At 35.5% G+C, this 14581-nt stretch overlaps 1 protein-coding gene across 1 annotated transcript; it reads left to right on the forward strand.

Moving 5' to 3' along the window:
* The first annotated feature begins 1058 nt into the window (after positions 1 to 1058).
* Positions 1059 to 13776, forward strand: LOC129360655 (atlastin-3-like). The gene is made up of 14 exons (XM_055030980.1): positions 1059 to 1211; positions 3592 to 3796; positions 5113 to 5247; positions 6192 to 6296; positions 6372 to 6422; positions 7321 to 7377; positions 7483 to 7575; positions 7651 to 7789; positions 8484 to 8611; positions 8688 to 8744; positions 9737 to 9808; positions 9896 to 10087; positions 11076 to 11315; positions 12070 to 13776. Exons 2-14 carry the CDS (start codon positions 3593 to 3595, stop codon positions 12130 to 12132), a joined length of 1536 nt encoding a protein of 511 aa, XP_054886955.1. The 5' UTR covers positions 1059 to 1211; position 3592; the 3' UTR covers positions 12133 to 13776.
* The last annotated feature ends 805 nt before the right edge of the window (positions 13777 to 14581 follow it).

The raw sequence follows: 14581 nt of genomic DNA on the forward strand, positions 1-14581 counted from the left end.
TGTATGTTTTTAAATCCCAGACTTCCTTTCTTCTTAATAATTTTAAGACTTTTAAGCTAAACTGTCTTAAAATAGCAATAGTTTCTTTGTAAGTTAATACAACTACTGCCATTTAGTTTAAAAATAATAAGTTGGCCTAGAAAAAATTTTTGTTTGTAAATTCAGTGTTTCTCATTTTCTGTTCTGTGAAATAAAATCTTAATTTTGTTTGGTCAAGATAATATTTTTGTCTTCTCTTTTTTTATAATTTCAATATTTTCCTAGAAATTAATTACAGCTTAATTAGCTTGTACAAAACCACCAAATTGACAAAATAAAAAAAAGAGTTGAATTCATGTGTGATTTCACCTTCTACAACTCTCTGTTTTAAAAGTACTGTACCTTTTTCAAAAACTATTCCTGAAAGTATTTTAGTAAAAATAAAGGCAATCAACATTTTAGTTGTATTCCATTTCAAATATTCTCTTTATTTTCTATTCAATTTGGCATCTATTCAAACTATTTTAATTCACTTAAGTTTTAATTTTTTATTTCTGTTTTAAGTTATATGTTCTCTAATGGAAAATTTTAGCTTTTGCGTTTTGTTAAACAATGAACAAAGAGATTTTATTCATAATTTAATATATATTTAGAAGAAAAATATTTTTTGGATTAGTTAAAACAAGCGAGGAAAAAATGAAGATTTATGATGTGTTGTGGTGAATGACGTCACTCCTACCTTGGTTAAATGAACAGCAGGGACGCTGCAGCTACGTCACAACTGCGTGACTGTTTTCTCTTCAGCCGAATTCCGGTTGCTAGGATACCGGGTCTGTCACCGTTGTGGAAACCTTTCGGGATGTGATTTGGATAAACGCAAAATATCCGCTCCTACTTTACATTACCTGCACGAAGGTTGCGTAAACATCGCCCTCACTGAATAAAAACTACATTTCCCATTTCCTGTCGGTGAGTTTCACTAGAAGGGGCTTGTAGTTTTCACCAGAACTCGAACGGGGAAAGGAGGTCATTCAAAAAACTACATTTCCCATGTGACGTTTCGCGGACTGAAGCCGGAAGTGGGCAGACTAGTTGTGGAAAAAAGTTCTCATGACTGTTTTCGTGTCAGTGTGAAAAGTTGTTCGTTTCTCGTCTCTCCTGAGTGTCTGGAGACGCTTCTGGAAGAATCCATAGACAACACGACACCGTGAAACTTCAGCTAAAACAAACACGTAGGTTACTTTTTCACTTATGTTCCTTTGAACACAACATTGTTCGTGGATTTTTTTCTAACTCTGCGCTCATTTAACAGCTCGTTCTTTGTTTTTGGCTGAACTCTCGCTGTGTTAGCTTCGCGAACTCGAAGATGTTCGCGTTAAAAGTGGATTTCAGCTCCACTTTACTGCGCCAAACTCTCTCTGCTAGCTGTTGATGTTGCGCAAACGCGGTAATAATTTCTGATTGTGGAAATTTCTTGCATCCAGTCTGTTCTGGACGTTCACTGCAAGGAAATGGCTGGCAGGCTGCTCATCAACGCCACACCCTCAAGGTGCTTAAAAGTAGGGAGTGAGCTCCTCATGTAGATGACACATCGTCTCACCTTCTTGCCTTAATGGACGCCATGGAGACTGTTTTCACATGAAGTCTCATAACAAAGCGCTCCTTTGATGCAGGAAGAAACATGACAAGATTATTGGAGGGCATGCTAAATCCATAAGCTGCAGGCAGAACAGCATGACACCAATATGAACAGCCTGCAGCCACATCCACACAGAGATAAACTTTGTATTGGTTGACTTGCATGAATAGTATTTTAATGCACGCAGGGTGATTGGAGGAGAGCTCTGAGCAGAAAATGTTGAAACATGTTTCGATCTGGACAGAAAAATGCGCTTTGTTGGGTTTCATTTGCAATAAATTATCTCATCTGCCAGATGTGCTGACTGGAAATGATTCAGTTTGATTCAAAATCAACTATCATCAAAGTTTATTTCTGAAATAAATGCTTACAATTAAAAATGATATGAGGGATTGCAGATTATTTATCCAGACATCAAATTTAGATCAATTTTTCACTGATTCACCAAATTTTAATAAAAAAACATATGATTTGATGCACCATGGAGGATAATGTTATAACCATGTAACCTGCTTGTTAAAAGCATTACAATTACATCCATACTGAACATTTTCTCACAAAGAGATCTAATGAAAATTCCAGGAAGTTTGTAAAAAAAACTATGAAAGCCAAGAAAATGAGGCAGAAATAAATTATGTACATTTTTTGTACAGTATTCTGGTGCTTTTTGGGACCAGTTTTATATACATACATCACTTTTATTTTGTTCAATTATCAAGTTGTTGTCTTTCTGAAAAAGAAATTACAAATGACAAAACATATTTTAAAAAGTGGCTTTTGTCAGATCTTCTGTGAGTTTTATGATTGTGTATTAAGGCCTGGCTGCAAATTTCCTTTGTAATTATTCAGCTATGAGAGGATAGTTGAGGTTTAGCAGAATATAAATGCAAAAAATTACAAGAAAAAAAAGTTTTAATGATATGAAAAGCTTGTATAGAGTTATCAGGATCTGTGTAGTTTTTTTCTTTAAAATAGATTCAGTCATTTGCTCAATCATTTCAAAGTCCTGCTACTGATAATTTTTTTGCGTGTGTGCAGAAGTTACCATAAAATTACTACTTCACTCTCCTAATATTGCAATTTTTTTCTGGCAATATTAAACTGTATGCTTGTATTCTTGAAATATTCTGACTTTATTCTCATTTAAAAAGGTAAATTTTGTCCTTTAAATTGGGTAATAGTGTTGACCAGCATTCAAAGAGTAAATATTTATTTTAAATACACTTGTCAAACAAGATGGCGGCGCTGAGCATGCTCAGATCACTTTAAATTAGGGCTGAAAAGATTAATCGGATTAATCACAATTAATTGATTAATTGATTAATTGAAATAACCATCGATTAATTTAGTAATCCATTAATTGTTGACTAAAGTGGTGAAACAAACAGATCACATTCAGAACAGTAATTGCATAAAAACTGTACAACAATATATAAGTTTGCATTTAAGATGAAAACACTTTTGTCTGTAAATATGTTTTTACCTAAAACTCAACAAGTTGCATAATTTTAGCTTCATCTGGCACATATTTACTAAGAGAATGCTGTGGTGCTGCATGTTGGGCTGTAAAATGAATCTTTTATTATATAATAATAAAAAAAAATCTGTACAATGTGCCCATTTTCTAACCCGTTGTCAAATAATCAATAGACTAATCAATAATTGCAATCAACTAAAATAATTGTTTGCTGCAGCCCCAGTCTGAACAATGAAAACCCAAGGAGTGCATCGGAAAAGAAAAATGCAGATTTTCAAAAACATTACGTCTTCAATAACTTTATTAATCAATAAGTCAGCCAGCCCTAATGTTTATTGGCAAGAATTTTATTAAATGAAACCTTAAATATTAGGAAAATATTTAAAGGAAGTTGATGCCAAATGTGAGTAAAATTTTAAGCTTATTTAATGTTTGCATGTAGAGCTTCGTAAAGCTTTAATTTGACGATAATGTTGTTGTGTTTGTTTGTTTGCAGAATGGGGAGTGATGGGCGACCGATTCAGATTGTGGACGTAAATAAGGACGATCACTCCTTCACGTTGAACACCGAGGCATTAGCTCAGGTTCTGCTGGATCCAGAGGTCCGAGACAAACATGTGGTGGTTCTGTCGGTGGCCGGCGCCTTCAGGAAGGGGAAAAGCTTCTTACTGGACTTCATGCTTCGCTACATGCACAGAAAGGTGAGCCTGTTCCATGACGACTCCTGTCGCAGTAAATCAGTTAATCTCATAATAAATTAAAACAAACTCGATAATATCCATTTTTTATAATTGGTTGGCAACCGGATGGCAAAAGTCTTGAATCTGGTGCTTTGCTCTGAACTTGCCTGTTTTTTTTTAAGGACAATTTAGTTTACAGACATTTAATGTATCGTTTTTTTAAATTAAATTATCATAGGAATTATGACTTATTGTCACAATAAATTTTAGTTAGGGTTTTAAAAAACTGTTAGTTTTACTATTTTCTGCACTGTTCATTCAATGAGTGTTTCAGTAAATATAAATAAATCTCAATATCTGATGAAGCACTCCTTTATTTGACTGCTCTCCTAAAGAAGTAAGTGGGAACGTTTTTCAAGAGCAGAATTTGTTTTTGTGGGGCTGTAATAGCTGTGACACGGCCGCTGCCACACAGTTACCTAAAAAAGTAAAAAATAATTCTTATATCGTTCTATACATTGTGATAAAACTTTACGTCCACATCACTGACCTCTCTTCATTTCATTAGTTGTTTCGGTTGTTTTGTTTATTTTCGATATTTAAAATGTCTTCCACTTCCAGAATAAAGTGCTTGTCAAAAATTAAAGTTTGACTTCCATTATTACTACGTCACCATTATATTACCTGAAAATTGACCTAAAACAATAATTTTGCTATTTTTCATGATGACTTCCGGGACAGTTTAATGTGACAGGTCAGGCCATGAATGACAAAACTTTTCAGTTTTGTCTCCGACTGGTTTCTCCAGAATCTGCGTTAGCGCCGCATGAAAACATGTATGTTATGTGAAACGCCCAGTTTGTGACCAAACCTGTTTGCTGATGAATAATAATTTAGATTTTTGTTGCAAAGTTTCACAGGAAGTGTAATCAGCATGTATTAGTTCCCGTTTGTTCATATGCATCCAATAAGCATAACTCTTTGAGATTGCGATTGATAAGTGCTATTGATTTTTTTAACTTTTTTTTCTCTCTTCCATTAAAATGTTTCCTGTTGCACCATTTTAAATTTTAAACTGTAGCTTCAAGTGGACAGTAAAACAAGCTGTTAAGTGCGGAGCTAATCAGAACCTGAGAGCTCTGCTCTCCACTTTGTTTGTTATAAAACACTGGAGATGTCTATTTATAGCGCAGGCTGTATTGATAGTGGGAGCTGCTGGCAAATGGTAGGAAAAAAACCCAAAATACAAACCCTGAGGGAAGCTGTTTCTGCTCTAAAGTTTTATCTGAAGGTCTGTTGTATGTTTGGTATTTACGGTTTAACTTGTCTGTCTGCAGAGTGACGATAACTGGCTGGGTCGGGACGACGAGGAGCTGACTGGGTTTTCTTGGAGAGGCGGGTCGGAACCAGAGACGACAGGCATCCAGCTGTGGAGCAAAGTTTTTACAGTTCAGAAGAGCGACGGGACGGAGGTACTGAAGTCATCTAGAGATATCAATGCATTTCTCATCTCTGTAACAGTCACTTAAAGTTAGATTTTTAGATTATAGCACACATTAAAATGAGCAAATAGAGAGAATTAAAAAAAACAACATTGCAACATTTTTCTTTTTAGAAAAAATAATAGTTAAAATGGATAGAAACTTTATCTCAGGATTGTTCTCTGTTGTACTTTAGTACAGGTACATTTTATTAAATAAGAATATCTATGAAAGTGAATTTATTTCAGTAACAAGTAAGGAAAGTTTATATAGCAACTTTACAGGAATGTTTCTAAAGTTTGTGCTTCTTTTATATATTTCATCCAGTTAATTATTAACTTGTATTAATTATTTACAGATTTCAAATCCACTTAATTAGAAATGAACACATGTTCTGTTGGAAACATGCTGAGGAAAATATTTCCTTTTAGTAGCAGAAAAGTTGAGAAACCAGGTCATTCCTGGATGAGTCTGTACATCTGTGTGCCTTTATCTGGTTTCTGCAGGCTGTATTTTGTTTGCTTTTTACATCTTTGTGTTTATTTTTTGCAGTAAACAAACTAAATTATATTAATCTAAATTGACATTAAATTTGAATTCAATTCAAAAATACTTTTCAAAGGGAAACTAAGTGTTGCTGTGACGCATATTAATTCAACGTTCTTCAAATGAGGCAAGTGTTGTCCACGCAGACGTTTTTATAGTTGGTCACACACTCAGTCATGATGTCATTCTCCATGTGGCTGGCAAAGAGCAATCCAATCAGCAGCCTCAAAACAACAGCGCATGGCTTCTTGTCTCCACTTTTTCACAGTAAATAAATATTATTAAATAAGTGAAGTTTATTTCTTAACTCTAAAAGTAAATAAAACATCAACAAAAAGTCAGTTATTACAGAAAATAACGCCTGCTGCTGTTCCGTCTCTCTCCTGTAGGTGGCCGTGGTGTTGATGGACACTCAGGGAGCGTTTGATGACCAGTCCACAGTGAAGGACTGTGCCACCATCTTTGCTCTCAGCACCATGACCAGCTCAGTCCAGGTAAACATCTGACTCTGATCATTACTGATTAGTTTGTCACTGTTGAGTTTTCTGACATGAATTTTGGTTTGGTAGATCTACAATCTCTCACAGAACATCCAGGAGGACGACCTGCAGCAGCTACAGGTCAGTCTGGGTTTGTGTTATTTTTCTTAACTTAAGAGATGAGTCAGTTTCATAAAAGCTTTTCAGAAAGAACAGCTTGTCTTACAGTCCCAACCTAATTTTACTATTTTTCCAGGTGTTTATTCCCACCTGGATCTTATTGTTGTAGGACTGCTGTAATAAAATAATAGCAGTGTGATGATTTTCCTGATTAAGTCACAATCCATGGGGACTGCACCGTTACCTGGCAACTCCAGCCGAGCTCAGCCCGTTACCTTGCAACCCAAACAAAGTTCCAGCATATTTTGTCTGCTGATTTTACCTCTGTCTGCACTGTACAATGGCTGCTGGAAAAGTCAAGAGCTTTGTTGTTGACTTACCATCCATAAACCAGTTGGTGCATTTTTGTTGCGCAGGAGGTGCCACTGCGCAGGAGGTGCCACTTCTGCCTTTCAAAGACGTGTAGTTGAATAATTGCGCTACTGTTTGCTGCCACTTTCACATGTGAGTTTAAGCGTTGAGTTGGGGGGCGTGGCCAGCAGCAGCTTATTTGGACTTAAAGTGACAGAGGCTCCAAAAACCAGAGAGTTCAGTTTGGTTTCAGCTGCTGGAACCAAAGTTCAGTCAGCTTTTCTCGCCAGTAATTTAGAATATCGTCAATAGAGTTAATTTATTTCAATGATTCAATTTAAAAAATGAAGCCCATTATAAACAGTAAACATTGATCCATGTCAGTGTTTCTGAAGATTGTGGCTTTTAGCTAAAGAAACCCCAGAATTTTCACATAATACCGTTTTTGGGTTTTCTTATAGCTTACAAACAGATTTTTATATTGGAGTGCTATTTATTGGCCGTATCGGAGCACATTACCGAAGCTAATTGTGACATTTTGTGTAATTTTGGTGTTTTCTCCTCTCAGCTGTTCACAGAATATGGCCGTCTGGCCATGGATGAAATCTTCCAGAAGCCGTTTCAGGTGACATGAATCACATTATCCAACATACGAACTAATGCTAGTGTGGTTATTGTTGTTAAATATAGACATGTTTTTTATTGCAACACTGTTCTTTTCATCCCGCAGTCGTTGATGTTTCTGGTCAGAGACTGGAGTTTCCCCTACGAATACAAGTACGGCTTCAAAGGTGGCAACGAGTTTCTGGAAAAACGGCTGCAGGTACCAGTTTAAAAGTTTTTAAAATGATTTTAAAAGTGCTGCAACATTTCTAGAATGCCATGTTTATATGTTCAGGTTAAGGAGGCTCAACATGAGGAGCTGCAGACTGTGAGGGAACACATTCACTCATGTTTCACCAAGATCTCCTGCTTCTTGTTGCCCCACCCCGGCCTCAAAGTTGCCACCCACCCAGCTTTCCGAGGGCAACTGAGCGGTGAGACTGGTTTAGCTTTGACTTTAATAGAAAAAATCCAAACTTTGCTGATTGTGCTGATGAGTTTTGATAAAAACTGGAAGTAAAGTCTCTAAAACTGTTGCCTTACTAAACAAAGATGAGTCGGCTGTAATGTTTACGAATCGTATCTATTTAAGTTTTTGTGAGGAAATCTACACTACAGACATTAACTATTATGCAAATCAATTAATAGCAAAATAAAATAACATGAGTGTAGTAATTTCCATTTGTTAAATAGATACTAACTTTTAATATTGTTGAAAAGCCGCCATTTTGAGAAATTCTGCAAACATTTAACACCCAGTAGGAAGTAGTTAGTTTGCACTACCTGCCCATTTTTTCTGTTTTCGCATCTTAACTGAATGATTATTAGTATTTTTTTAAATGCAATTTTGGTTACAGAGACTTTCTAATTATTTTTTTAAATATTGTTTTGTTTATTTTGGATGCTTAAAATGTCTAAAATGTTTTCCAGTTCTAGTGTTAATAATTCTTCATCCGCTGTAATAAAAACTGAATATATACTATATCGATTAGTTGTTTTAAATATGCATTATACATGTAATAAATGTATGATTACTTGGGTGGATAATGAGTTTTTGCATTATCTTTCATGTTGTAAGTATTTTTTGCACACAATAACCAAATAACAAAACATTTAATTTGTTTCCAGATGTTGCCGTTGAATTCAAAACGCAGCTGCAGGCTCTGATTCCCAAACTGCTGCATCCAGACAACCTGGCTGAGAAGGAAATAAACGGAAACAAAGTGACCTGCAGAGGCCTGCTGGAGTTCTTCAAGGTGAAATCCCCCGGTTCTCTGCAGTTCTGCTGAAGCCCGCTGTGTTTTTCTTACTCCGACCTGCTTTGCTTTCCAGGCTTACATTAAAATCTACCAAGGAGAAGATTTGCCTCAGCCAAAGACGATGCTCATGGTACGTGTCGACATGTTGGCAGGGTTGGTTTTCTGCTGGAAATCCTTGAAAATGTCTGAATTTCAATTAGGTTTTCAAGTTCTTGATTTCTCTGGCGAGTCCTTTGAAGTCAAACTGCACAGTTTGGCAATAAATCTAATGTTTGATTAAAAACCTAAATTTGCAAAATGTTTACACTTGAAACCAGATATTTTCATACACCTAATACTTGTTCTCACTGTCTGAAGTTAAATCAAACTAAACTTTTCTTATTTTTGTTAGAATTACAAAAAATATTTCTACTTGCTAAATGCCAGGAAACCTTTCGAGAATATTTTTTATAGATTGTTTTTTTTGTGACTTTTATTATGTTTTAGTGTTTAAAAATCATTTAAAAGCTCAAGATTTGGTTAGATTGTTTCAATTTATGTAACATTTATTATTCCTAGTGGATCTGCTCAATCTGATATTTGATTGTCTGGATGCAGCAGTTTGGGAATCAGAGCCTGCAGCTGCGTTTTGAATTCAACGGCAACATCTGGAAACAAATTTTTAATATTTGATTAAAAGTCTAATTTTGCTAAACATTAGTTGAAACCAACTATACAGTTTGGTAATAAATATAATGTTTGATTAAAAACCAAAATTTGAAAAATGTTATTTATTGAAATCAGACATTTTCAAACACCTTATAAACATTTTTTATAACTTTCTCAAACCTGTCAGAAGTTCAGGATGTGTGTAAGAAAAACATTTCAACACATAAAATTTAATTACTGTTTCAGTTTTCTGTGTCCCTGCTGTAGGAATGTAGAAAACTATCTTTCTTACTTAACTTATATTGTTTTTATCTTCAAAGTTTGGTGCAAAAAAGTTTGATTTCTTACCTTAAAATGCTTGAATTTTGCTGTTGGAAAAGTGTACAATGTTATGGAGCAGAACAGGCCTCTCAGTTTGAAGTATTTTGTTATTTTCTTCACTATGAGCAACACATATGTTTATGATTTTACCAGGCCACAGCAGAAGCCAACAACCTGGCAGCCGTAGCAGCAGCTAAAGATCAATACCAGAAGAACATGGAGAGGGTGAGTTTTCTGCCATGCATGAACCACATCATGCATCTCTACGGTTCCGGTTATTTAGCATGTGTTTGTGTTTTTATCCCGCCTCAGATCTGTGGAGGAGATCTGCCGTATGTGTCTCCGGAGACGCTGGAGGAGAAGCATAACTTCTTCCACGGAGAAGCCATCCACCTGTTTGCAAACACAAAGAAGATGGGGGGACAGGAGTTTTGCAATCGCTACCAGGCTCAGCTGCATAAGGAGCTGGACGAGATGTGGCAGTCGCTTAGCAAGCAGAACGAGGTGAGACTTTATTCTGCATGAATCTGAAACCACTAAATGGAAAGTTTTATTTTTGAAGTACTTATCTAGTTTTATATTTTGTTTCCAAAGTGACTTTTACAGAGTGAAATTGACTTTTAATGTTTTTATTTTGGACTTTCCCTGTTTTCAACCTAAACATTTTTTTGAATTTTACTTTATCTAAGGGTGTTTTCACACCTGATTTAGTTTGATTTGGGATCAAAATTGCAGCATTTGTTGCATTTTCAGCTGCTGCGGTTCGCTTTCACACTGTACTGTGTCAAACTATCCAAACAACTTGTTCCCCTCCTCGCCTGTAGGGGTGCTGCACCAAGAACCACTGAAGGAAACAACTCAAAAACGTCAGAAGACACTGAGCACAACTTTCTTCTTTACAAAATGTAAACAAAGTGGAGTACCGTCAGATTTTACCCTCTGTTGGATTTCGTTTCTGTCTTTGGTAAAAAAAGAAACCATGAGCCATTTTTCCTGCCAGCGCTTGACGTGCGTTTGTTTTGTCATATTTACCCAGAATGCCCTGCGCCATAGTTCACTTTCTGGTTTTGAAAGTGAACTATATTTTTGAAAGTTATGAATTCAAACCACACCAGAGTTCACTCTTTTGGTCCACATTACTGTTTGATTACTTTCAGATCTCTGCAAACGAACCAGTTTGTTTCTACTCAAACAAACTGGAGTTTGATTAAATTGGACTGAATCCAACAACAGAGGCAGAAACAGCTGGAAACAGAAACTATCCCTCAAAATGACAGAAAACTTTAAAGACAATTTTCAATCTCATTTATACTCATTAGATGTAATTAGTAGAGAAGCATCCCCTTAACTTCAGTAATAAAAAACGCAGAAAACAAAAACTGGAATGAAAAAGCTGCCAAAGTCAAAATATCTCTAGAATCCATGAATAATTTTGATTTTGATTTGGTTTTGTTTCACAATGTGATGATTCCATATTTTCTTTGTTAAAAAGGCTAAGAACCTCTTCAGCGCCTTCCGGACTCCGGCGGTTCTCTTCGTGCTGATGTGCCTCCTCTACATCGTGTCGGGCGTGTTGCTCTTCGTCGGCCTGACGACCTTCGCCTTGGTGTGCGACTGCGGCCTGGGGCTGCTGATGGTCGCCATGTTGGTTTGGGCCTTCATACGCTACTCCGGCCAGTACCGGCCTGTGGGCGGAGCCATCGACCAGGCTGCCGGCGTCGTCCTAGAACAGGTTTTTATTTTATTATTTTTTGATTGATTTTTATTTAGAAAACATATTTATTTACAAATAAAAGACAAAGGAACATGATGTGACATATAAGTGTGGGGGTAGGTTGGTATCAAAACAAAAAGAAAAAAGTTGATATTACAGACATGACAAATTTATTATTTATTTATGATGACTTGGAAAAACGCTCAACATTAAACCAATTCAAAATAAAAAAAATGATTAAGTTTCATACACTTGAGTTAATAATGAGATTATTTAATGTATGACAAATTTATTTTGCAATTATCGAGAAAGAGGCAGATTGTTCTTCTTTTCCTGCTCTCTTTTAACTCATGTAGAGTCAGTGTTATAAGAGAATGTTTGTACATTAATGACAAAATTTGTTAAATCGAGTGAATAAACTGATTATTGATGAAGTCAAATTGATGTTGGAAGTATTTTAGCTGCAAATGCATCCTATGATCAAGCACACACACTAAAATAATGGTGTGTTGTTAACTTAAGGAATCAATAATGTGATTTCTTTCTGTTTATTTCTAGTTTTTTATATATTTCTATTATTGTATAAAATAAGTTTAAGTATTTAAATAAAAAATCTGCAGAATGTGCCAGGCTTTCATCAGAATAATTGATAGAATTGTTAGTTGGAGCCCTAATCTCCATCTTTGTTTCACTGTGTCTTTATAGATAAATAGATAGAAGGTAACATTTCATCAAATCCAATAAATGATCTTCTTTGTGTAATTTTTTTAAGGCTACGGAGATATTGAACAAATCGAGAGGCGCACCAGTGAGCGTCAAGAAGAAATCCAGCTAGAGTCCCAGGGTCTCTAATCCAGACAGACGGCACACAAACCCAAGCACACTTCTAGCACTAAAGCCTTATCATCATCATCATCCTCACTGGCCCTGGGTGACGACTGCCCCATCCTGACTCACCAGCATCAGACACAGCCTGTTAAAGTCCAGGAACATCCCAAAACAAAACCCTCTCTACAAGTTTACAGTTTGTCTTAACGTAAAGGTCAATGTTTACCTTCTCACCTCATGGAAACATGCAGTTTTTTAAGCCTTACTGAGCTGAGACGTGGGTCCACTTTGTAGTCCGTCTTAAAGATACTTCAAAATGCAGCTTTAAAGCTTTTACATAAACGCCTGCTTCTGTAGCTTCTTTTTTATTTTCTTCCATTCCTCATAGCCTCAAAAATATTCAGTTCTCCTTGTAGATCTGCCTTATAGATGTTACAAGCTAGCATTCCTTGGAAAGATAAACTAGCAGAAAACACCCTTTCTTGGGAGCTTCGTGTCACTGACACTAAGTTTTATTTTTATTTATTCTTTTGTCTGTTATACCCTGATGGAAACATGCTGGACACTACAGAGTAAACCAGACGCAGCTTTTTCAGTACAAGCTGAAAAAGAAAGACAGTTCTGGAATAATGAGGTCAAATCACCAGCATGCGAAAGCCAACGATCAGTCAGCCAAAGAGTTAGCTTTAAACGTCCTAATATAATGAAGTATACTTTTTTCTCTTCTACTTGTTGGTATAATTAATTACCTGAACAGAAAGCAACCACTGTCTTTAAATACAAAAACACAAAATAAAAATTCTGATTGTTGCAAATGTTATCATCTTTGCATCAAATGTCGTCAGTAATATTTATATTCACACAATGTAATCTGAGTTTTCAAGGAATACTGAGAAACGGCACTAGCATGTCTCTGTGATGGTATTTAAGCTTTTTCCTGAAGGTTTCTCACTCATAAAAACCGATGTATTTACAGCTCAACTGTCTGTGTGAAATGTTCTACATGTGGAGCAGAAGAATGAAACTGCATCTGCTGTTTGACTGATCAGTTTTGACTTTCAGTTCTCACGACTGGATTTACTTGGTTGTTTTTTGCAGTAAATCAAGGAATTTGGTGGCGGATTAAAGGGCTGCTATTATTTGCAACAATGTTCTCCATTCCTGAATAGATTAAGTCTTTTTTTTTAAGTATGATGTGATTAGAGAAGTGAAATGGAAAGCATTAGGTATTTTAAAAATATTCAGTGTAATGGGGGCCATAATGTGCACTTTAACACCTGAACATATTCCTTGTACACAAAGATTGAAACTAAGGCTTTATTCTTAGTAAATGCATGAAATTATATATGCAAGTCTGAAGTGTTCAGGGCCAAAAGTGACTATTGAGACGATTTTTCACCCTTGTGTGGTTCTTTGTGTTTCTTTTTTTGTTTTTGTCCACTAGAGGGAGCTTGTGGACGCCTTACAAGCAGTTATTTTTGCACTTTGCCTCCTCTTTGGTGCTTGTTGCACACAGCACATTCCAAATGTGGGAAACAAATGCATGCAATATTGTAGTAACGGCAAATGTAACAATCTCCTGCATTGATCTGATGACCATGACTTTGACATAATGCTGTTTTATAAAGAATAAACAGAGATTCACACAGTTCCTGCTGTTTTGTTAGGTTATATCTGACTTTATTTATGCTTCGTTTGGACAGAAGTCAAATACAAAAGTGTGAGTAACATAATTTAATCATATTTTGAGATTTATTTACATGTACTGATACTCTCACTGAACAAACAGTGGAGAAAATAGTAAAATTGACATCTTTGGGGGATTTTAAACATAATTAATTAGAATTTATTGTGGCAACAAGTCAGAAGTCTTCTAATAAACCCATAGAGAATTTCTTTTTTTTTTCTCTTTCTGACTTTCATGCTTTCTTTTTAATGTTGGAATTACAAAATATAATTGTTTGCTAAATTCAAATATGAGTGAGAGAATTTCACTATTCCCTTCAATTTCAGGGGTTTTCTTACACTAACTTTAAAATGAAAATAAAAAGCTAAAATGATAGGATAGGTCTAATAAACCTTTTATTATGTGCACCAAAATCAAGAAGCCAAAATGATTCACAGATCAAAAAGACAAAAAATGAAAAATAAATTTTTTTACCTACTTAACAATAAAATAAGATTTTTATTTCAATGATAAAAGCTGTCAATTTTTTTGTGTAAAATGGAGTTGTTAGTTATTGGACACCCAAAACGTAAAAGTACTCGTACGTCATAAAAAGAGTTTTCAAAACTAAAATCACAAAAAATTTGGATTTCTTTAAGTGCAAGCCAATTTTAATTTGACAAATAAAGCAGTCATTTTTGAGGGAAAGTGATGTGTAAAACTTAAACATTGTTTTGTTTGCCTAAGACAAAGGCATTCAGTTGGTAATTTATTCTGGAAAAAATAGTCC

The sequence above is a fragment of the Poeciliopsis prolifica genome, unplaced genomic scaffold (assembly GCF_027474105.1).
Source record: "Poeciliopsis prolifica strain line A6 unplaced genomic scaffold, Auburn_PproV2 SCAFFOLD006, whole genome shotgun sequence".
Classification (NCBI taxonomy): Eukaryota; Metazoa; Chordata; class Actinopteri; order Cyprinodontiformes; family Poeciliidae; genus Poeciliopsis; species Poeciliopsis prolifica.

Coding starts and splice junctions, on each gene's coding strand:
- LOC129360655 (XM_055030980.1), top strand. CDS start 3,593: ATGGGGAGTGATGGGCGACCGATTCAGATTGTGGACGTAAATAAGGAC. Junction 7,576..7,650: donor TTCTGGAAAAACGGCTGCAG/GTACCAGTTTAA, acceptor TTATATGTTCAG/GTTAAGGAGGCTCAACATGA. Junction 9,809..9,895: donor ACCAGAAGAACATGGAGAGG/GTGAGTTTTCTG, acceptor ATCCCGCCTCAG/ATCTGTGGAGGAGATCTGCC.